Consider the following 22,909-nt stretch of genomic DNA (forward strand, 5'->3'; position numbering starts at 1 on the left):
GCCCTCGTGCGTTCTCTTCGTTCCTCAATATGGTGAGTTTTCCATTGGAACTTTCGATGTTGTTAAAATATCTTCTTCAATCTCTGACATCTTGGTAGCTAGTGTGTGCCTCGCTCACTCAATTTATAATTTAACCTTTATCGTGGTTCTATGTCTACCTTTTAGGGGATAGACATCAAAAGAAAGCACGTGAAGAAGAACGTGCGGCGAGAGCCAGCCTCGCAAAATGTCTACCTGAGGCTTCTTGTTAAGGTCGGTAAACCTGGTTCTTAACAAACCTTATGAGAGGGGAGACCTTTTAACAAATATTGTCCCGTTTATCTTGTAGCTGTATCGCTTTCTGGCTCGTCGAACAAATGCAACGTTCAACAAAGTTGTTTTAAAACGACTTTGTATGAGTCGTGTGAACCGACCACCACTGGCTCTGTCTCGTTTGGTAAGTCTTTCATCCATTTTGTGTCTGTCTACATCTACATCAATAACTGTATATGTGTATTTGATTGGTCAGTGTACAGATGACATTATTTGTGTGTTCTGTGTTTGTTAAGGTGCGAAAAATGAAAGCCAAGGGTGACTTTGCAGGCAAGATCTGTGTTGTTGTTGGTACCATTACTGACGATCTCAGGCTGTACGAAGTTCCTGCACTTAAGGTATGTGAATGTCTCGTGCTGCCATCAATTTCTTAAATCAGGGACGGTTATAAACACATACGCTTGTTCCGGTGAATCGATCTATTTTACCCTTACAGTTTCACCCACGGAATTGCCTTTGATCTTAATGTTAATTGAACGCTTACATTTTGTGGTTTGAGATAGAAATGCGTGAAGTGTTGTGTTCGGCTGTGTAAAACTCAGTGTTTACATCCTAATCAATGTGTTGTGTTACGGGGATCCTGTTACCATATGCAAAATCAAAATGGTTTTGTATGCAAATTTTGGCGAGTTCAAAATGCCGCGTGCTTCAGTGTGTGTGAACAGTGCTTGCTGTATTCTTTCAGTATAACTGTACAGCTGTTCAGGGCCAGCCATTTGAAGTCGTTCACTCCAAGTTGTTCCAAGATTTTCTTTAGCCATTCACTTGTTCACTTCATCTGTTCACAATTTTCCAGGAGCCGTTCAGCCATTCACTTTATCCGTTTAAAACTTTTCAGCAGCTGTTCACTTAAACCGTTTCACATGGTTTAGTGAACCGTTCATCATCTGTTCACTAGCCGTGCATTTTGTCGTTAGACCAGATACCCATTAGTGTACATTTTCACGTGAGAGGTCACATTTTTAAAAGCGTTCAAGCTATCAATGCCTTCTTTTTTGAGATGTTAATTTTGTCACACAACTTGAGGTGGTGTGAGTCACATAACAAAATGTCCAAAAGACTGCTGTTTGATTGAGATTGGGGCACTGGCAATGTATCTCGATGGCCTCTCTGATCCTCCTTTTCAAGATGTCAGTTTCCCTTGCGATAATTGTTGTTGAAGACACGTACAGAGAGTGTTCCGAGTTCTTCAGGTGCTCCCCTACAGCCGTAAACGAGGCTCTACTGCTGTTGTTATGCACCTTGAGTCTGGTTTGGAAGGTGCTTCTGATCTCTCTGTTGTAGTCTCCCTCACAACCCAAAGTGCAGTTGGTGGATTTTGATTGTTCAGTTTTTTTCTGAAGACAATTAGAACAACGGAGACCAAAAAAGCCCCAAAGTGTGAGGTGGGGACATAAAAGTGTGAAAAATCACAGGCAGCACAGGTATCAGTGGGTTAACAGCACATTGTAACTTTCAGGTTTGTGCTCTTCATGTGACTGAGGGTGCTCGTGCTAGGATTTTGAAAGCTGGAGGAGAAGTGATCACCTTTGATCAGCTGGCTTTGAGAGCCCCCAAGGGAAACAACACTGTTTTGCTTCAAGGTAAGTGTAGAAAACTTACTAAATAAAAAACAACAACATTAGAGCCAGTTATTTACATGTACAGTTGGACGTCTGTAGTATGGACATGCAAGGGGATAGAGCCAAGTGTCGGTAATCAGGGGTGTTTGTATTTAGAAGTCATCAATTGTTTAATTCATGCTTCACTGACAGGGTTAAGTGTAATCTAAGGCAAAACTGACTCAAACTCTTACATGTATTTTTAAAAGATGCATCTAAATTGTTCATTGAACATTACTGAAACCTGTTTAGTATAACTTATCACAATTATCTCATCCATACAAATGATTGCGTTAGAACTATGACAGACACAATGCAATGTTGTATGAAAAGAACTTTACAGTACAATGCAAAGAAACACCTTGCTATAGTTAAAGCTGTAGCAAAAAACTTACTGCTAGAGTATAGTCTCGCAAATTCTGAATTTGAAGATGTTTACAAAGTAGCTCTTTTTTTAACAGACACATTGAGTTTGCCTGCAAATGATGATAAGACACGACGGTCTTCTAATGCAAAGAGCACTTGCTGAATTCGTAGTGGTATTCTGATGCAGGCTGTCTTTGATTTCTCGAGTCTCTATATTGTGGTAATGCTTAGTTTGACCCTTGGAGGCGTCTAGTCCTAGGAAGGCACTCATTCTGTGGGGAAAAGTGTGTTTTCCCTGCTCAGTCCCGTTTGATGACTTGAGACTGCCTAAAACATGCATTATAGCAATACCAATAATAATGCTATTATATAAATAACGATAATGTTAAATGATAATAAATAAACAATAAACTTTGTTTGGTATGAAAATATGGCCAGGTATTTGTCCTTGGATATTGTCTGTTCTGACAAGCAAAAAGTGTTGTAAGGACAAAGTTTCACGAAAACTGAAAGCTTTGAGGAACAGATAATATTCAAGGACAAAGTTAATATCCATTATAATAATAGTATTGACTGATAGCATGTGTGGGGCATTCATTTGTTAGTGTTTCAACATGTTTGTTGATGTCGTCAGCTGTTCCAACAGAAAACACCTAACTATTCTTGAATCTTTCAATAACACATTTTGTGGTATTGAAGTGATTCAAGATTTGAAAACTGAGGTATATCAGTTGGGAAATATCCTGTGATATTTCTCAGTTGTAGTTGGGGCATATTGCAGTACATGGCACATTTTTACCAATCACAGGATTTGCAGCTGCTATCAGTGTTTGTTCTGTTAAAAGTGTAAAATACGGTGATGTGATATGATAACTTTATTACTTGGTAATTGAAGTATTGCCAAGGGTGAGCTTTGAGACTGTGAAGTGTTATAATTTTCTTGAATTTTATATATTGTTGTTGAATCCTACAAAATTTTGCTGTTCATGGGGTAAATAATGAGTTGGTTGTTTGTATTTTAGGTCCAAGGAAAGCTCGCGAAAGTGTGAAACACTTTGGCCCTGCCCCAGGTGTTCCACATAGCAAGACAAAGTGAGTATTAACTACAAAATTACTTAAGTTTTCTGTTAATCTATTGCTTGCATCAGTGATTGTGTACTTCCAAGTCCACCCTTAATGTTTACAGGAAAAAGCTTCACATACAGTTACATACATGTAATCAAGGCGGCTCTCACTTTGATCTAATCCTGCATGTTTTTCACATTAATTGATAATAATTTCTCATTCAGATTGTTAGTCATTTCCATAAATCCTTCTCTCCCATTTATCTCCTTGTTTTCTTGTACCTTAAGACACAGAAGTCATGAAATTGTTTTACACCTTGCGCAGTAATTTATCACATCTAATACATAAGAAGTAAAGAAAAACAGAGTAAGGGTTAGGTTAAGTTTGTAGCACATGGCTTTAACATTGAACAATGAAAACATGTAATATATGTTATCGTGCTCTTACAGGAGACACTACTGTTATTTCTCCTGAGCTTTTTCTTAAAGCAAACCCACAATGTATATTATAGTGATGCAATAAATTGTGCACAGCAAGGTTGTGCAATGCAATACAAAATAATTGCTCTAACAATATCTTTTTCCTTCGACAGGCCTTACGTTCGCTCCAAGGGACGTAAATTTGAGCGGGCTCGTGGTCGCAGAAAGAGCCGTGGCTACAAAGTGTAAAATTAACTGTGAAATCATGAACAACAATAAACTTTATTGTTCAGCTGATAGCTTTGCTCACTGTGGGACTTATTTTTATCATTAACGCATTACTCTTGAAGATTTGAGGGGCAGCCGTCAATCTCGTACCCAGAGTCCTCTGGCTTTTTGGTCAGCAGGTGGTCACCAGGAGAGACTCTGGAATGCTGAAATTTTATTACCACAGGATTTCTGCAGTAAAACAATGCAGGCTGTTACGGGGCAGCCAATCAAAAAATTTGAATTTTTAAGAATTCTCCAGTCTCTCCTGGCGACCAACCGCTGGCCAAAGAGCCAGAGGACTCTGGGTACAAGATTGGGCAGCCGCCTCTCCCAATCTTCAAGAGAAAAGCTCTGGGAACGAAGCTAATTCTTTGCATACAATGATCAATGGGAAGGATGTCGAGATCGGCAGCACGTCCTCTGATGCCTGAAAATAGCAATCCCAGATGCGCACATTCTATTGCAAGTTGAACAGGGGAACCTTGGGTCAGCGGCGTTCTTTATGAGCCTTTCTGCTTTCATGAGGTTAGAATTGAAGGGCTTCCTGCCAAAAAAGGGTACCGGTATATCGCTTTTTTGGTGAAATTTTTATTGTGAAGCAGGCTCTTGCTAAAACTTTACATACAGACTTGTTTTGATATGAAGAATGTCATTCTGTGATTTTTTACGCTGTTTTTGAGAAAAATGAGGCCAAAAAGACGGGTCAGTGCAAAAAAATACAGTGAAAAAATTTACAGAACAACACTGTTCACGTCAAAGCAAGTCTGTAAAGATTAAGTGAGATCCTGCGAGAAAAAGTTTTCACAGAAAGGTGATATACGCCCCTTTTGCGTGAATCCCTTCAATTGTTATAAACATGGAAAAGTATAAGAGAACAACTTCAATTGATGGAATTAATTTTATTTCAACCCTGTTCTCACATGTATATTCTAGGTGTGTCTGTTCTGTATGTTGCACCCTTATATATTCATGTTGAGTATACATCAAAATAGTCCAAACTACTCAAGTCCATTCCCCTTTCTCATTGTTCAGTTTTGTTGGTCTACATTTTGTGTTTTCTGTATACCACTCTCCTGTGTTCCTCCTCTTAGCTTGCTTTCAGTGTCCAGACAGTTTGAGGATTGAGGAGGTCCAATTTCTATTACTAAACACTTGATCCACCTCCATATTTCAAAAACTCCATTCACTGTTTAGTTTTATCATTATAGAGTTAAGGACCAAATTATATTATTTGTTTGTGAAGTAATATATCAAACACTAGGAAAAGTGTTTCCTCCGATTTCCAAACACCGAGAAGTAGGTTGGAAAAACGAGGCGCAGCCGAGTTTTTTAACCAACTTCGAGGTGTTTGGAAATAGGAGGAAATACTCTTTCGAGTGTTTGATATAGCTTCTCAAACTATTGATATTTCTTGTAGAAATTCGAATCAAAAGTTCACAAAATTTTATGATAATTAAGATCACTTTTCCAAACCTCCTTCACGGTAGTGATTTCCTTTGTTTTCTCTTCATGAATTATTAATGAGTTTGAGAACACTCTTTCTCATTTGTAACATAGATTTAGAATTACGTTTACGGCAAAGGGCAGAAATGAGTATGTGACCATGGCTACCCTATATTTGCCACTGTTTTTAGTTTGTCATTAAACTGAGTAGTATTGCATTAGCATCAGAGGTCAGAAATATTTTGCACTATTCTCATCTGAGTACTAACATTGTCAAGAAAACATAAATGTGAATCTCACGATTGCCATAAACACAATCTCTCTAATGCCTCGTTTCCCATCACCAACTCTCTCTAACGAGATGGGGGTCGATCAACAGTAACCTCCTTTTCTCATAGCTGCACCATTACCCTGTTGTTGTCTTTTATTATTGTCTTGCAAGGTGCAAGCTAAGAATCATCCAACACGGGGCACAGAATAATGATATTGCTCCTTAATGCCATCTGCTTTAGAATTCTCCATCCTTTCTATGTTTCTTGTTCTCAAGTTTCCTTTCTCTAGTGTCACTTGACTTTTGACTCAATACAGTTCCTGGATCTCTTTTAAAATTGTGCAATGTCTTAGGTGTGGTATCTTGTGGTATTTTATTCTCTGTAATCTTTCTATCCCCTGCTTCACCTTTTAAGTTTTGGTGTAAATTATTTGCGAATGAAATCTTTATTCTTGGTGACACACGAGTACTTAAACGCTCTGTCAATTTTCTCATGTCAGTTGTCCACAAATGTGTACTGTTGATTGACGCTGTTGCAGCTGAGTCATTGGTGGTATTAAGCTGCTTTCTCAGTCTTTGCACTTCAGCTAAGAGATCACTGTAAGCCTGGGAAGAAAACACAGGGAAAAAAAAAAAAGAGGAATAAGCAACCAAGTCACAAGATGTTGGATTTGTGACTTTTTATTAATCAGCTGTCCACCCATTTTGCTTACTGGTAGTTTAAAAACATCCCCCATAAACCAATATGGATAAAAAAATTTCAATTATTGTTTGTAAGAAACAGTAATTAAAACAAACTAGTAAGTACATTGAAGTGTAACCTCTACAAAGTGAAATAAAATAATTGATGAACTAAGACCAACAAGTCCTTCAAACATTTCTGTACTCTTTTTCACAAATTCTGTTGATACTGTCTTTATTTTAGGACAAGCTTAAACTGTTGGCCGTCTGTCAGCTGTTTGTTGGCCAACTGTCAACCGACTGTTTACTGGCAGTCAGTTGACAGGTTTATGGGGGAGTTGTTTTTCAATTTTTCCCCAGTCTTCCTACATTCATAAGTTACAATACCTTTGCACATTGTTCTTTAGAATGGAAATCAAAGCCATCATGTCTGTTGCCGTTAACTGCATGTGAAGACAGAGCATTTTCCACTGCCTCTGAGATCTCCTTTTCTTCTTGTTGTTTCTCCTTATCAGGTCTGTCTGAAGGAATGAAATTCTCCTTCTGGAATAGTCTCCTTCTGTATTTATTGTAGCCTTGAGTGGTCAGCTCTTTGCGGTACAATGCCTCTTCTATTTTCTCCCATTCCTTCTTTCCCTCTGAACTTAGGACGGGATAAACTGAAACAAAACCATTCAATTTGTGAGAAAATGAACTGTGAATGCAAGAGCTGCTTTGATTTTCAATAAACTAAGCCTGTTCTCTTGTGTACTGAGTTCAAATAAAAGGGCATTTCAGCATCAAATTATTAAAAAGTTAAATTAAACAATAAAGTAAAACAAACATAAAAATTAATTAAAAATAAAGTAGAAAAGGGAACATTCATTTACAAAGATTTTATTTCCACACTTAAGAATACTCAATAATATTTTGCCTTTTGGCTCTAAGCTTTGTCTTAATTCTTTGTGATGTCCATAGTAACCTGTTGATGTTGTGTGTTTTTCTGAAAATCGTATCTCAATTGAGCATAGCAATATTGCAAACTATGATCAGCTGTTGTGTCTGGGGGTACTTTCCAATCATACTTTGATTATAATTTAACCATAAATTGTTTATGTCCAATGTTAACATGGTTTTAGCTATCTTTGGATCAGTATGATACTTACCCAGAAATGCATCAATAGGGCAGGCCAAAGGAGTCTCAAATCTCAATTCATACTGGCACATAGTAGGTTCTACCACAGACAACACTTTGTTTTGATCTCCACACCTTAAAAATACCTGAAGAATTAACAGACATAATAAGAGCCTCTTGAATTGATTCTTCAAAAATTGTAGCTGGTTTGTAAAAAAACGAAAGTAGGCCAAATCACTGACACCTGTCGGATTTTCAACGACTCAGATGGCACCTACAAGCTTCCATACAAAACAGTTGTTCTAAATATTATATTTTAATGCTTCTTAGTCTAGTGTTTCTTTCCTGACACAGTCATCCAAGTATAACTAATAATTACTAAACAACTAAGACTCTTCAGGCCAAGCTGCCATTGCCTTATTGAAAGCTGCTGTGTCAGTTTATCGCAGGCAAGTTACCTTGGTCTGACGAGGTTTCTCCCCTGGACACATATCACCATTTGCTAAAAGCATGGCTTCAAATGTGTTGTTGACTATAATCCATTCTTTCCACACACTTGTAAAATAAACAAAAAAGAAAGAACTCACTTCTCCTTATCACAATTATTGTTAAGTAGCAATGTGGCATTGACATTTTCAAGTGTTACATTATGCGATTTTGGCAGAACAATTTTGCTCCAAGATCGAGATCTTGCGTGCAAAATAGGGTTGTGGTCTCTCCTTGAGCCCGCAATTAAACAAGTGTCTCCAAACGTTTTATTTGTCTGCAAGAAAGCGAGACAGAACTTTCTACATAAGAAATCGCTTACCACGTCGCGTGCGAGATTTTAAAATCTCATACCATTTGTTGGTATATTATCAAAATTCAAATTATTTTTTGGTCCACTAGTTATGCAGCTCGGTGAATATTCACCTCCACTTCGGTGAATAATTTTTAATTATTTCCAACAAATATACAAAGACAATAAAATTTACACAACCCGCATATAGCATTAGCTAATCTTGACGGGTATTAGTAATAGACCTAGTCCTATCATTCAGTTATTTCTCACCCTAAGATCCCTGCAAATGCATTCCACCTTACAGCTTGCTCCTTTTGGGTCACATTATGAAAGGGGCAGAACTCGTACTTGTAGCTGCATTAAAGACAAAAGAGAGATTCTTCTGATCAGAGAACAGGTACAAGTTTGAACAACAGTAAGACTCAGGGTTTGATAAACATGGTGTCCACTTGCTCCAGACAAGTAATTTTGCCTTGTGGACAGAGTGTGTAATAAATCTTATTTGTCCTTTGAAAAAGTTATTGTTAAGGAAATAATCAAGAGCAAAATGAATTGATAAATCATCTTGACAATCAGTGTACAATCAGTTTTCTGCAACTGTAGAACAGGTCAATGAAAATGAGTTGCATACTATTGGTTTATCCGTCATTTTGATTTGTGTACGCATTGAAGGGGGCATGGGACTTATTAGGGGTTGTCAATTGTTAGACCTTCTGGGTAAATGCCCAATGAACAAACATTGCGTATATCAGAGAAACATAACAAATTATTAGGCACCCCAATATCAAAGAAGGTGAAGAGAAAAGCAGAACACACAGTGGCAAATGGAATCCAACTGAATCTTCAAGGACAAACTAGATTTGAGTTTAGACAACTAAAACCAGATTAAACCATGCCTTCCATTGGACAAGTGGAAGTCATATTTTTAAAAACAGCAACATTCACTGCTTTCATTAAAAAGCACTAAAGACACTGTCCCTACGAATGAGATTGATGTGAGTAGTGATAAATTATATGGGGAAAGTGCAGAAGACCAAAAGCTGAATTAGCAGTAGTAACTAACAAAAGCAATAAACAGAGCAATGATAAGCATTCTTAGTTGCAGGCCACAGAATAAATTAGGTGATCACATGTTAACGCATTACCCATTATATATCAAGGGGAAACATTTTCCAGCTAAAACACTGAGATGTGGAGGTCCTGAAATACACAAAAGATGTTACATGTAAGTTTATTGATTTATTACTTTTACAATGAGCTTATTTTAGAGTTTTTTTTTTTTTTCTTGAAAGAAAAGCTGACCTTACAAGTTACGAGCCATTACACCAAACAGGCTAGCCTGGCTGGCTTAGTTTGCACATCTCTTAATAAGAAAAGTCTCAGCCCAGTTAACCATAATCCCAGTTATCTAAACAACCACACTAAGATTTACCACATGGTCATGTTCACTGTGACAGCTCAGCCTACCAAGCCAGCCTTGCTTTCAAAATTAGTTTCTATAAGAATAAAATCACCCGACAGTACAACAGCTTTTTGATTGACGTCCACCAAAACGTAACTTTATCCGACTCTATTGAAGACGGTAGGTCGCGTGTTATTGGTAACCGCTGTAACTATACTCTGTCCAAAGAATGAACTGTTATAGAGATGCCTTTTAATGTCAAAAGGAAGGGGAGGCTCCAGTCTACACCATTTTCCAGTCTACAAAAAATAATTATTCAAAGACAGACTTAAATGTTACAGAAATATTACCTGACACAGGTCTTGGTTTAACTCTGGCCACAAGCTGTAAAAAATTAATTAAAACAAAATATTTAAAGGATTCTGCAAAATCGTTTTATTAAATCCTGAGTAAAATAACAAACACTTTGAAGGGTAACGGGGATACCCTACAAATAAAAGCACTTTAACAGCCTCTGATGCCCAGGGTTATTTGCCTCACCCAAGGATAAAAGATGAATCCTGAAAATTCTGCTTTAAAATAACCCAATGGTATTATAATGATACCTTGCTCTCACTTTGTGAAGGACCCCTTGCAGGCTGATAAAAGTTGTTCCTTGATAAAAAAAGAACAGTATTTTATTTTTCTATATTCATTTGTTGGTTTTAAAGTGTAGATGTTCCAGATTTACAAACACATTTTTCTGGTATGTTTCCTCTAGTCATTACCTAAGACTACAATCAAGGACAAAATTAAGGGTTGGGACAATTTGCATTTACGATGTTTCCCTCCACCCCCACCCCCCTTACAATGTTGAGCCCGGGTAATGAAAATGAGTCGTGGATTTCAACATTGTCTTGGGGGGTGGGGTAGGGTTAGTAAGATGGGTTTTAAATGAGAAATATGGTTTCATTGGTCAGTGACAGTAAATAATTTAGAGTGACTAAATTAACCCTTTCACTCCCAGGAGTGATCAATATGTAATTTCCCCACACATTATCAATACATTGCCAACCAGACATGTGATGAGAATAAAGAAAATCATCAACTAGGTAACATGTATTGTTTGATATAATATCAAATTCTGTGAACAAACTTTAAAAGGAAATGTATGGCAGTCAGTCAGGAGAATTAACATTCTGATCATGGGAGTGAAAGGGTTAATTTAATTTAATTTAAATTATTTTAATTTTGAGTACTTTGTACTTTGTAACATTAGTCCCAAGACCTTTTGTCCTTGAGTGTAGTAAACTAAGAAAGACATCTAAAAAACTAAAAAGAAAAATGACACAGCAGAATCCTGTAAATATGAAATAATATTTATCTGAGAGTTAGTCAGCCCAGTATCATTCATTAGAATGATGCTAAGCGCACCCAGAGAAAGAAATCAACTAGTCTTTTATCTGAACCAGCTGTGGGGCATTTGAAGAGCTTGGAAGCATCTGCCCCCACCAGTTCCAGTTGCCAGTTTGTTTTTGACACAATCATGCCAAGGGGTAGCTGGCGGGGGGGGGGGGGGGGGGATGCTACCTGCATTTCACAGTGTCCGTTCACTCACAAGCAGTGATTAAACTTTGTTATTTACTGCTGCAAGCTAAAACCTCCTTCCACTACATTTATTTTATTCTACTCACATTCCAGACCTATAGACTGCAGGTTCTTCAACAATTTTCACCTTTTCAGGCCTTGTCACTATTAAAAACTCAAATCAATCAAACGAAACCAAACACAAAATTCATAAAGAAAACATACTGTAATGGCTCCTCAGACCCTTTTTTATGCACAGTGCAAATTTCACTTTTGAAACTCACCTCGAAGAAAACAGAGCAACATAAATGTTAGAATAAACCTTGTCAATCTTGCAAACAACGGCGCCATTTTGTTTTTCATGGGAGGCCGCGCCGTCGTCATGTTTGCACAGCAGTCGTAAAGTAGGTCCCAGTACTAAGTTTCACGCGGCTATCAAAATGGCGGCAAACAAGAGAAAGTTTACTGTTCCGACTGCGGAAGATTTAGATGAGAAGAGGCAAATGACGAGGCCTAAAACGTTGTTCAATAAGTACAAAAAAGGTGGCGAAAGTGTTCAGGAAACAGTAGATGATTCTTCCACGAGTACAGCTGAAAATTCTATTGTAACAAAGCCTGTTCGCAGTCAAACAACAAAATCTAGTCAAGGAATAAACTTTGATAAAGTGATCGAAAACGAACATTTTGTGTTGAATCAAGATTCTACAGGCAAGGAAGGTTTGAATTCTGAGAAAAATCTCCCGGTTGCTAGTAGCAGCTCTGGCACGACCCAACCTACAGTGGGGAAGACTTTTAGAGAAACATTTGCATTTCTTGAGGATACAAGTCACTACAAAGAGACAGTTGCGAAGATAAAGGAGAAAGAGTACGTACATTGCCACAGTCATGAGCACTAAGGGATAAAGGTCTCCCAACGTAACTAATCGAACAAAATAGAACATGTGATCTCTTCAAATTCCTCGGGAGAGAGATAGGGGGGGGGGGGGGGGAGTGTGGATTTTAAGATCCACCCTCTCTGTGGGACATTTGATCAAACTTCTTCTCAGGGTTTGGGGAGGGGAGAGAGGGGGGGGGGGATAGAGACTGGCTCCTTAGCTGCTTATGCTCAGGTTGGAGTCACTTGATAATTGTGTATTTCAAGAAAATAACCATACTCCCACCATGGAAGAGATTTTTCTAAGACTCTCCTTCCCCTCTGGAAATTCCAATTTAGCATCATACATTTCCTTTAAAATTTTTTGGCTTATGAGACACCCCACCCCTACATCCCCCTGAAATTTTCAATCCCTTCTGTAGCGGAGAGGGGGTACAGATATTTTCTAGAAATACACATTGTGCTGAGACTCAGAACAGCTTTGGTCAGTGATGTTATTGTTTTCTTCATGATTGAGTCACTTTTTTTAGATGTAAATCGGAATGTTTCAACCGCCATACTACTGGTCTTCATCGGGCTATGGTTTTGAAAATGATACAAAGCCGTAAATAGCCTAAAAAGGTAGAACCCTATAGTTATATATTTCATTAAAAGCCACTGGACTTAAAGTTCACTTTGGTTATAGCTGACTCATATATAATAAATTGCACACTGGGTGATAGAAAGTCAGCAACTTCTTTCACTACCCTTGCTTTGCAGATCAACTTTGGATGTAAGAGTTCCTCCTGGACAAGTCAGCACCAAACCAAAAAGTAATGCTATTATTGTAAATCCAAGACAGGTAATTTTTTTATAGTTGATATCTGACTTAAGTTTTAATGTCCAGGGGATGGGTTAGGTGTGTAACATGTGCATATGCCACACATTGACATTCCAATCCTAGCAGTATCAGCAGGATGTTTGTCCCATGAACATAGTTTAATGGCCTTAGCTCCCACGAGTCTCCTGTAGCTCAGTGGTAGAGCATCCGAACTAGTAATCAGAAGGTCTTAGGTTCGACTCCTGATAGGAGCACTCTGATTTTTTTTTTCTGATGCCTGTTTCATTTACTGATTAATACATCATTCTCATAGTAGGAGACTTAGTGTCCTGTTGTTCTCATACCTGCTCAAGTGTTGAGTGAAATCAGTGAGAAAAAAAGAGATAGATTTTTACTCGTAGATATTATCATGATTAATAAAAATATCTTATTTTATTACTTCAAGTTACAATTGTGAGTGTATTTAAATTGGAAATCATCTGTAATAATTTTATTGTAACATTATGATATGATTGAATGGGGAATGTCGAAAAACTGTTATTATTATTTTATTAAGCTCAAAAGTAATACTGTAAGTGTTAATTAAAAGTAAATATAAGGTCCATAGCTCATGGTTTTCTTTAAGCATAACTATAGAAGGTGGACGTAGCATTATTTACCATACAGTATGAGTTATAAATTGAAAGGTTTCCCACAAAAGGGGCGTATATAGCTTTTTTGGTGAAATTTTGATTATTCTGCAGGATCTCACTAAATGTTTGTAGACTTGTTTTGACATTAAGAATGTATTTCTGTTTTTTATTTTTTATTTTTTTGCTTTTTTTTGCTTCGTTTTTGTTTTCAAGTCAGAGCAACATTCTTCGTGCCAAAACAAGTCCATATGTTTTTTTAACTCGTGAATGCGCGTAGCGCAATGAACGAGTTATAGCGATAGGTGACTTTTGACTTGGTCGGTCGGTCGGTTTTGTCGTTAACTTTCGGGCGTGCGCAGTGAATGAGTTTTAAATTCAATTAGTGGAAAAAACACGCAAACATTTATTGTTCACGGCGCGTCAGGAAATTCTTATTCAATATGTAGAGAATAATTTAACGATCATTCAGTGCAAGAATGGAGATTTTTCGTTCAATCTGAGCAAAGTTACAAGTTTTTTTTAGTTTTTCAGAAAGTCCGGGGTCGTAAACTCAATTAGTGAAAAAAAAAAAAGATGAAAATTTTTTTCACGACACGTCAGAATTCTCTCATTCATTCTGTAATGAATAATTTGACAATCATTTTAGTGTAAGAATGGAGATTTTTCGTTGAATCTGAGCAAAGTTATAGGTTTTTTCCGTTTTTTTTACGCGGAATGCCCTGAAGGGGCATACCGTGTCTAAAAACGGGTCGATTTCTTTTTTTTTTTTTCTTCCTCGTAGCTACAAATCGGTACATTAATTTATTCATTAAACTCACCCCTCTCCTACTCAGGGTGTATTGTTCTGATTGTCTTCAACAGAAGCAGGCCAATCAAAATCCATTCTTGTCGCTTATATCGCGAGGGAGGGGACCCACTCACCCCTACCTGTGTGACGTCAATGCATCATTTGATATATTTATCAAAGACGGATTAAGTCGCGCCATATTGTTTTAACATGTTCTGGACTCAAGTGTGCCGTTTTGAAAGGGAAATTTGGCCATTTTGAAGCGGTAAATCGAAAGAATAACTTCTAAGAAGCACTCGACACGTAAAACGGTGGAAATTGGTGAGTTCTTAGTGAAGGAATCGTGCTTTGTTTGACAGTCTTAGGCCACGACGCGAGACAGAAAAGAGGTCATTGAGAAGCTTACGCTATCGTAATGGAATTTGACAAATTTCCGCTGATAGTCTGAGTCGCGTAACACACGGAAAACAACGTAACGCGATCGTCGTGACTCAAACTTTTCCATTAGCAAGGATAGTTTTATCAATTGGCGAAGCATACAGTTGGAATAAATGAATCAGCCCCAGCATCACGCGTAATGCCAGTATAGCAGGCATCTTGTTTTTTACAAAGTGCGGTTTCTTTTAAGAATTAAAAATAACTTAATTTAGAAATAAGTTAATTAACAAATAATTTAATTTGTCAGTTTTCACGCGAAAGCGGAACGTGCCATGTCACGCATCATTGACGTCGTAAACAAAATTATGCGAATTTCTGGTGAAATGAACACTTTAAAATCTTGTCAGCTTTCATCGAGGTTTCAAAGGGAAAAAATGTCTCATTTTCGAAATTTACAACTGGTAATTTATGGGAAAGCAAAAGGACGCGGTCGATAAATAATTCGTATTTAGCAAGAGCTTGTCATAGTTCATTATTTTTACTTGAGGATTACGTGGACTGAACTCCAAAGGAAAAATTTCACGCATTTATGTCGGGCATGAAATGTAATGCGATACTTTGTTGAACAGATTTCCCTTTGTGAGATCGGCTTGCCCTACAGTAATTTTGTAATTTTAATTCCCAAAAAAACTTCACTTGCCCATCGGGCAAGTGATGGTTAGAATCCTCTAGCCCGATCGCAAAATCCAGTAGCCCCGGACTATTGAAGACACGAATTTGCATGATGTAGCTGCACATGGCGTGCTTCTATGAACTTTGAAAAACGAAACACGTGATTTTTTTTTAATCGGCGCATCAGAATACAAGAGTACAAGAATGGTTATTTTTCGTAACATAATTGGGCAAAGATATAGTTTTTTTTAGCTTTCAAGGAAGTTTCCGTAGCCGTCTAAATTTCAATTACTATGTGTCATCTGCATTCACGAGTTGGCTCACAGGAGTCTTTGATTTACATTATTGTCACATATGTTAAATTGCTTAAATTATTAATTATGTAAACCTTGTTAAAATATCCTTTTCAATCTTCTTTTGAGAGTGGATAAGTGGTAACAGTCTATTAACTTCTTGTTTCCATAATCATAATCATAATCATAATCATAATAATGACAAGTAGAGAATGTGACAATTTTCTTTACAATTATTTAGAAAGGAAACCCAGTTTTAAAGCATGTGAGGAATGTCCCTTGGGAGATGGGTGACATCATTCCAGATTACGTCCTGGGTGCAACCACTTGTGCTTTGTTCCTTAGGTATGAACTATGTTAAAATTTAATAAATTTGTTCATACATGTAGCTAGGTGATTACCAGTAATTTCATAACTTCTTTTTCATTCAGAGTCATTACTTGATATTTTTGATATATTTTTCTTTAAAAGTTTCATTGGTATGAAAAATATTTATCTTCTCAATATGATTTCTGAACAACAACACATCATTTGCCTCAGCCATATATAAGTAATGAATTCATGGGGTTAATTAACAAATAGATTCCATTTTGCTGTGTGTCTGTACTCTGATAACGCACAGATGATGTCAAAACATGGTGAGAGCAAAGAGTTGCTTCACTGCGATTTGTTAATCGATTACGCGCCATTACCAGATTTGTATCCGCAACATAATTCGACAAATATTTGCTTCCTTTTCACGTCACAACAAAGTTGTAGCTTTTTTATCCTGGTTGAGGTCACTCTCACTCTCAACAGTCTTTGTCCATTTTTTTATCGGGCAGTTTTCCTTTCCTGCGAAAATTTGCCTGTGTTTGTCCGCTTCTCGCCAAAACAGTTTGCAAAACTTTGTTGACCAGTCACTCTGGCTGGACTCTAGACTCTGATCATGTGCACCGGTCACACCACTCAGTGACGTCAATCGTGCATCTATACTCTAATCACAAACTCCGCTACACCAATCAAAATGCGAGTTTTACACTGGTCATTGTATAAATAGTAATAATAATTATTGATAACTGAAGTTTGTTTGTACAAAAATTTGTATACCAAAGTTAACATTTTGATAATCCTATCATTTAAGCTGATCAGTTTGTTTTATATCATTTTTTCTTTTAAGAATAAGACCTATATATTTGTTTGCTTTATATATTTAGTAGTTCTAATTTTTTTGAGAGACAATTAATGATGAAATTTGACAAAAAAGTTGTGCAACCTTTCAATGTCATATTTCATGGCATCATTCTCAAATTTAAAAAGTAATGGTTAACAAAACTGATATATACTGTCATCCATGGAGTTGACAAAGACTTGCTTAATAAGCAAAAAGAATAAAATTGAACAATGCAATATGGTAAATTGTCTTTAATCCTCATTTTTATCCTGTTTATGCAAGTCTTTGTCAACACCAAGTATATATTAGTCTTATCAACCGTTATTTTTTAAGCTTGAGAATGATGCCATGATGACATCGAAACATTGAGTTTTCTTTTTTTCTTTTTTTTTTTTTCCGTCATTTATTGTCTAATTTTTTCTTGAAGACATTAGCACTGTTGTGCTACTGTTAAATCCTAGGGTGCGTTTTTTTTTTGGTAGAATCCAAAAACGGATTTGTGATCTCAGATCATTCGGATCATGGTGCATCAAAGGAACCGACGAATCCACTCTGGGTAAGGATTCATCGGTTCCTTTGATGCACCATGATCTGAATGATCTGAGATCACAAATCCATTTTTGCATTCTCCCAAAAAAAAACCCACCCCTATTTGAAGTTAAGTTTATGATGATGATGATGATGGCTACTTTGTTTCAGTTTAAGATACCATCATTTCAATCCAGAGTACATTCATGAGAGGTTGAGGCAGCTTGGACAGAGATTTGAACTGAGGATTCTTTTGGTTCAAGTTGATGTGGTATGCTGGTTAATTGGAAAATCTGAATAGATGGAATTTTTTCATGCACAATTTTGTTTAGTTAAATATTCACAAGTTATTAATGGGCTAAACTCTCTTCTTTTTACACAATATGACAATATTACTGGTACCTATTTCAAAGAAAACTTATTCAAACAAGGCTGGTGTCTAAAGGGTCAATTAGTTGAATAATTAAATATTCACAGGACTTAAAATGCCAATCCAGTTATTGGCATTTTTATGTCTTGTGGACATATAATTTTTGTTTGCTTGTACCCTGTTGTGATTCAATTTTTTCTCTCTTTCCTAGAAAGATCCTCACCAGACGCTAAGGGAGCTCGCCAAGATGGCAGTTATGGCTGACTGTACTCTTCTTCTTGCTTGGAGGTTCATAATGATTAGTCAGAGAGATTTGGAATCATGTTTAAGGCAAACAGGAAGCATGGGATTCACATTTATGTTTTCTGCTGAGAATAGTACAAAAATTATTCTTACTGGCTTTTGAATTGCTGACTCAATGTTGCAAAACTACTCAATTTTACTAAGAAACTAAAACAGCGAGTGACAATCTGCCATCGGTCACAAACAGGATCCTAACTCTCTCTATTATATTGTTGGTTATGTCATAGTTTACACTAAAAGTCACTTGTTTTTGGTTTAAAAGGTTTTAAATCAATTTGATTCACCTTCCTTTGACTCAGATTATTGCCATGAATCTGAGACAAAGGAAAACAAATGTTTGCCAGTTTGCAAAATTTAAACCAAAAACAAATTTAAATCTCAACATTGATACAAATGAATACTTTGGTTATTAGTATTATTAAGTTTTCCTTGGATCTGCTGACATTTTAAGAAAGACAGTGGAAGACAGAGCTCTTGGGATGATACGTAATAACAGGCCTTATTATTCCACTATTTTGTCATTTGACCAAATAAGGTCAAGAGAACACGCAAAATACAAGACCATAATACACTGTAGTGTCCCGGCTTGGACCGGTTTACAACAGAGTGAAAACGGGCAACGACATTTTTCTGGCTTTCTTTGTTGTTTATGTCATTCGCATGTGCCATGTGCTGATGACAGCTGGATGGACACATAATACTGGGTGTATTTCAACACTCTTACCAGAAAAGAGAAACCCAAATAACAAAGTCTTTTCTTATTGGAATAATAAATCTCTTATTCGATGGTTTTAAATATATTACACGCAGACATTTTGTTCATTGCTTGTATTTTTCCTAGGGTCTCTCATCACCCTGGTTTACAATAATTGGGTACCTTCCATAAAATCAGTATGCAATCCAGGGAACAGCAGCAATCTTACTAGTTGCTTCATGCTAATGAAAGCAGATGAAGCTCTAGCCATATGGACCACTTAAGCTCAAAGAGCAAATTAATTACCTTGCAAGGAATTTGGCATTTCATATTCTTATATTTGTTTGGACATTTCTGATAAATCAGGATGTTGATTGCTAATATTGTTTCAGTCCTGAGGAGGCAGCAAGGTATCTTGAAACCTACAAAGTTTATGAAAACAAGCCACCAGATGCACTTCTTGGCATAAGTGAAGGAGATTATATTAGTAAGGTATTGGTTTAAATGAACAATGTTGATTTTGCTTAGGCATTTGCAACAAACTGATTTGTTTTGAGGACTGTCGCTGAATCAAAAATCACTGACTAAGTGATTGACAAGTCACTTGTACTGTTCTTAATGGATTGTCTGAACGAACATTCCCTCTTCATATTAACCCTGGCAGCAAGACGAATAATACACCTTTTACAACTGACAATATTGCAATTTATTGGAATGTTCAAATTTTTTATTCCATTCGCAACAAAATACACTACCAGTGCTGACTCTGACAACGGGCTAACGCTGAAACTTCAGCACTCAAACTTACCTGTAGTTATCAACTCTGTTGATAAAACCAAACATTTGTTTCTTCTTCTTGCCAATTCAGCACTGCAGTTTTTTTTAAGGAACTAAACCCCTTTTACACTTCAATACAACGTTGTTGCTTCATGGTGGGACTGCACAAAATATTAGAGGAAATTGGAAAATGGGCCTGGTTATGATGATATTAAGTCAAAATTCTATACCCTTATTAATTATGAATTTACATCGAAAAACCAGACCCTGTGGGTCGGTACATCCCTATATAAGCTACTCCACCCCCCCCCCCCTCCCCCTTAAGCCTTCCTGGTCCTGTTTGCATTTGCTCCTGACAAACATGCACCTGGTGCATATTTCTGATTGTTTTGCAGTGGTATGCGTTCATTTTCTTTTTAGATCAAATTTCCATGAAAGCAGACACATTTTCTACCATCTGGTATCCTAACCTGCCAGGGACAATTCGGATTAAGCTCCCTGTTTACCCTTTACCCTAACTTTGCACAAAATAGTAACAGGCAATTTACAACATGTTGTGTAAATAATTATTATTGGTTCTGTTTTACAATTAGGTCAACTTCAAAGCCTTCCTAATGTTACATGTAGTCCTATTTATGTCAATTGTTGTGATATGGTATAATTCCAAAAATACTCAATGCACAAATCTTTCACAGCCTAACACTTCCTTTTAGTGCAAGTACATGTTGTAGACATGCATCCCTGCACATGGCATTTAATGTTATTTACCAGTGTTATAATTATTGTTTTTAGCTCACAGACTGCCTTACAACAGTGAAAGGAATCAACAAGACAGATGTCCTCTCCCTCAGCTCTACATTTGGAGTAAGGAATAAATGAATTATTATTTATCAACTCTGATAGATTCTTCTGGTATTATGTTCAACCTTATTTTTTTTCTTGAAACCGTTGAAAATGTGATGATACAATAATTATTAACAAAAAATATATTAATTTTGAATTTTTTAGTCCCTTGCCAACATGGCAACAGCTTCTAAGGAAGACCTTGCTTTGCTGCCTGGATTTGGACCCCTTAAGGTATTGTTTTAAATATGGAAGCATTAATTTGGCCTTGTTTTTGTCAGTTAGGTTTTGTCTATGTTTTTTGTCCTATAAATGTACTCGCCTTCTAGTGCGAGAAATACTGTTTTATAGTTAAGTGATGCAGCTGGAAGAAGTGTTGATCCATAAATGATAACCTTATTAGTGTGACTGATTTTAACATGCTGTGTAGGGTTCCGGTTTTATATCTACTGTAAAATAATGATCCAATAAATGCCCTCTCCGCTATCAAAAACCCTGTATAATTTTTTTAGAAATGCCCACCCAAACCATTATTAGGTACTTCGTGACAAATACCCACCTATAATAAATGACCCAAGAATGGAACAACAGAAACATTCAATCAAGTAATCAAGTTATTTAAAGAAGTATTGATGAGGTCTCGCATTGGTCTTGTCCCGTTTTGCGCAATATCTTTTGGACCAGTCATTTTGTTCCTTGTATTTCTCTTTTGTTCTTGTACCTATTTTGATGTGTCTAATTAAGCTGATAAATAAATGACCAAAGATATTCACATGTGATTTGGGGAAATTTTTCAACATTGACACCTATAAAGTCAAGAAATTTATAGACCTATTAATATTATTGTCTGATTAAACTGTACTAGTAAAATCTTCTCTTTGTGTCATTTAAGGCTCAGAGACTGCATGACCTGATTCAGCAGCCATTTGTTTCCAAGAGATCAAAAGAACAAGGAGAAGAAAACAAGCTTTAGCTGTATAAATATCGTTCTGCCAGTCTTTGCACACAGCCTGACTAAACTATGAGGAGTTAGACATGCATACTGGTCTCGCTTTGGCATTCACATATTAAGTCCTTCCCGGCGAAGTCTTGCGAGAGTGTCTTTTCTACTCTCTCAAAGTACTTGCACGCAGTAGAGCAAACTGTCACAGGTTCGAGTAATGTTGGGAGAACTCAGATTTTCTCTTTCCGAGTATGCCTGTGTAACTGATTGAAAAAATACATCTATTATTCATTATTTTATTCACCAGGCATAAAACATTACATCACATTTGTTTCGCATAACATTATGCCACTAATCGACATTCAAATCCTAGCGGCATGCAGGATGTTTGTCCCATGAACCTAGTTTAGGTAACTTGGCCACTGTAAAGAGATTCGAATGTTGACGTTTCAAGCCTTAGCCCATCATCAGAGCAAATTGCTCTGGCCAAATTTTCTTATCAACTGTTGATAAAACCCCCATTTGCTCCTGTCCCCACTGATGCAGCGCCACAATTTCTTTTATTAGAAACTAACTCCCTTGTCCATTAGTGATAGTTATGCTTTTGCTTGGTGTACTCCAGACATAAATATTTTAATTGTGTTAGAAAAGCGTTAGATCTATGTGTGCATAGGTATTCCCCTTCGGTAGGAAAAAAAATCTGATTAAAACTTTCAATTGGTTATGTTCGTGAAGTAAAATAGTACTTGTAAACTATTTTTTATTTATTCTACATACATCGATGAGATAAAGATGTGATGGATTTTGTCATAATCCTCAAGCCAAGCTGTAAAATACATGAAAATGAATTCTATGTTTATTCAATGTAAATATGTAAAAAAAAAAACTATTAGAAAGCTCATAAGTAACCGTTTTTATTTATTGACTGACTGATGCATTGAAATTAAATTTGCATGCTGTTGTCTTGGTTCTGATTTATTTAATTTAGCTGGTTTTGAGGAAACTGAAAACTGGACATGACTGAAGCAAGGCCTATGAGGTGTTGCGGGAAGGGGACTATCCCCCTATATAAGCTGTATAGGTACATGCAGCTCCAAAGGGTATGGTTTTGGTCTAAAATAGGGTAAAGATTGTAACCATTTTGGTCTGAAAGTCTGAAAATGGGTATGGATTTTAGAAACCAGGTATGGTACTAGGTATTTAGAGGCCAGGGGGCCTTTAAGGTAATAAATGTTTTTCAATAGATGTCAATTTGTATTAGCGTTGGATGCTAAATTTTAAAATCTGTATAATTCTGCGAAAACATTGGCCAAGTACCAAGCTTGTAATCGGTTAAAAAGCATTTAAAAATATACTTATAGGGCCCAGTAAGTTATCGAGAATTTCGAGAAATGGGCACCTGGTCTGAAAAAGGGTACAGAAAAATTACGTCTTTTGGTCTGAAATAGGATCAGAGTTTGGGGAACCGAGCTGCACACCACCACCAAAAATTCCGAGGAGTACCCCTGGGGGAAAAAGAGCCACTATCCTCAATCCAACCGATTCCCTGCA

General features: G+C 36.8%; 3 protein-coding genes across 4 annotated transcripts; 2 read left to right on the top strand and 1 right to left on the bottom strand.

Annotated features, from left to right (window-relative positions):
* The first annotated feature begins 7 nt into the window (after positions 1–7).
* LOC146482559 (large ribosomal subunit protein eL18-like) lies at positions 8–4,060 on the top strand. Its single transcript, XM_085107036.1, has 7 exons — positions 8–32; positions 166–252; positions 329–436; positions 549–650; positions 1,772–1,895; positions 3,302–3,371; positions 3,937–4,060. The coding sequence occupies exons 1-7, from the start codon at positions 30–32 to the stop codon at positions 4,010–4,012; spliced, it is 570 nt and encodes a 189-aa protein (XP_084963162.1). The 5' UTR covers positions 8–29; the 3' UTR covers positions 4,013–4,060.
* An 857-nt stretch (positions 4,061–4,917) lies between these two features.
* LOC146482560 (N-acetylglucosamine-1-phosphotransferase subunit gamma-like) lies at positions 4,918–11,660 on the bottom strand. Of its 2 annotated transcripts, XR_014864095.1 has the most exons (11): positions 11,576–11,660; positions 11,399–11,456; positions 10,331–10,379; positions 10,076–10,109; positions 9,469–9,523; positions 8,594–8,677; positions 8,001–8,097; positions 7,574–7,688; positions 6,816–7,087; positions 5,860–6,353; positions 4,918–5,827 (listed from the first exon to the last, which is right to left on the bottom strand). XR_014864095.1 is itself a non-coding variant. In XM_085107023.1 (10 exons), the coding sequence occupies exons 1-10, from the start codon at positions 11,652–11,654 to the stop codon at positions 5,985–5,987; spliced, it is 1,212 nt and encodes a 403-aa protein (XP_084963149.1). In that variant the 5' UTR covers positions 11,655–11,660; the 3' UTR covers positions 4,918–5,984. The 2 variants fall into 2 exon arrangements, 1 of the variants encoding a protein (XP_084963149.1); XM_085107023.1 differs by having other exon boundaries at positions 4,918–6,353.
* Positions 11,661–11,689: 29 nt separating this feature from the next.
* LOC146482561 (DNA excision repair protein ERCC-1-like) lies at positions 11,690–22,319 on the top strand. The gene is made up of 9 exons (XM_085107025.1): positions 11,690–12,156; positions 12,925–13,006; positions 15,989–16,092; positions 17,600–17,699; positions 18,010–18,086; positions 19,188–19,287; positions 20,365–20,436; positions 20,581–20,649; positions 21,308–22,319. Exons 1-9 carry the CDS (start codon positions 11,732–11,734, stop codon positions 21,386–21,388), a joined length of 1,110 nt encoding a protein of 369 aa, XP_084963151.1. The 5' UTR covers positions 11,690–11,731; the 3' UTR covers positions 21,389–22,319.
* The last annotated feature ends 590 nt before the right edge of the window (positions 22,320–22,909 follow it).

Source organism: Pavona decussata, unplaced genomic scaffold, assembly GCF_977016875.1.
Source record: "Pavona decussata unplaced genomic scaffold, jaPavDecu1.1 SCAFFOLD_45, whole genome shotgun sequence".
Taxonomy (NCBI): domain Eukaryota; kingdom Metazoa; phylum Cnidaria; class Anthozoa; order Scleractinia; family Agariciidae; genus Pavona; species Pavona decussata.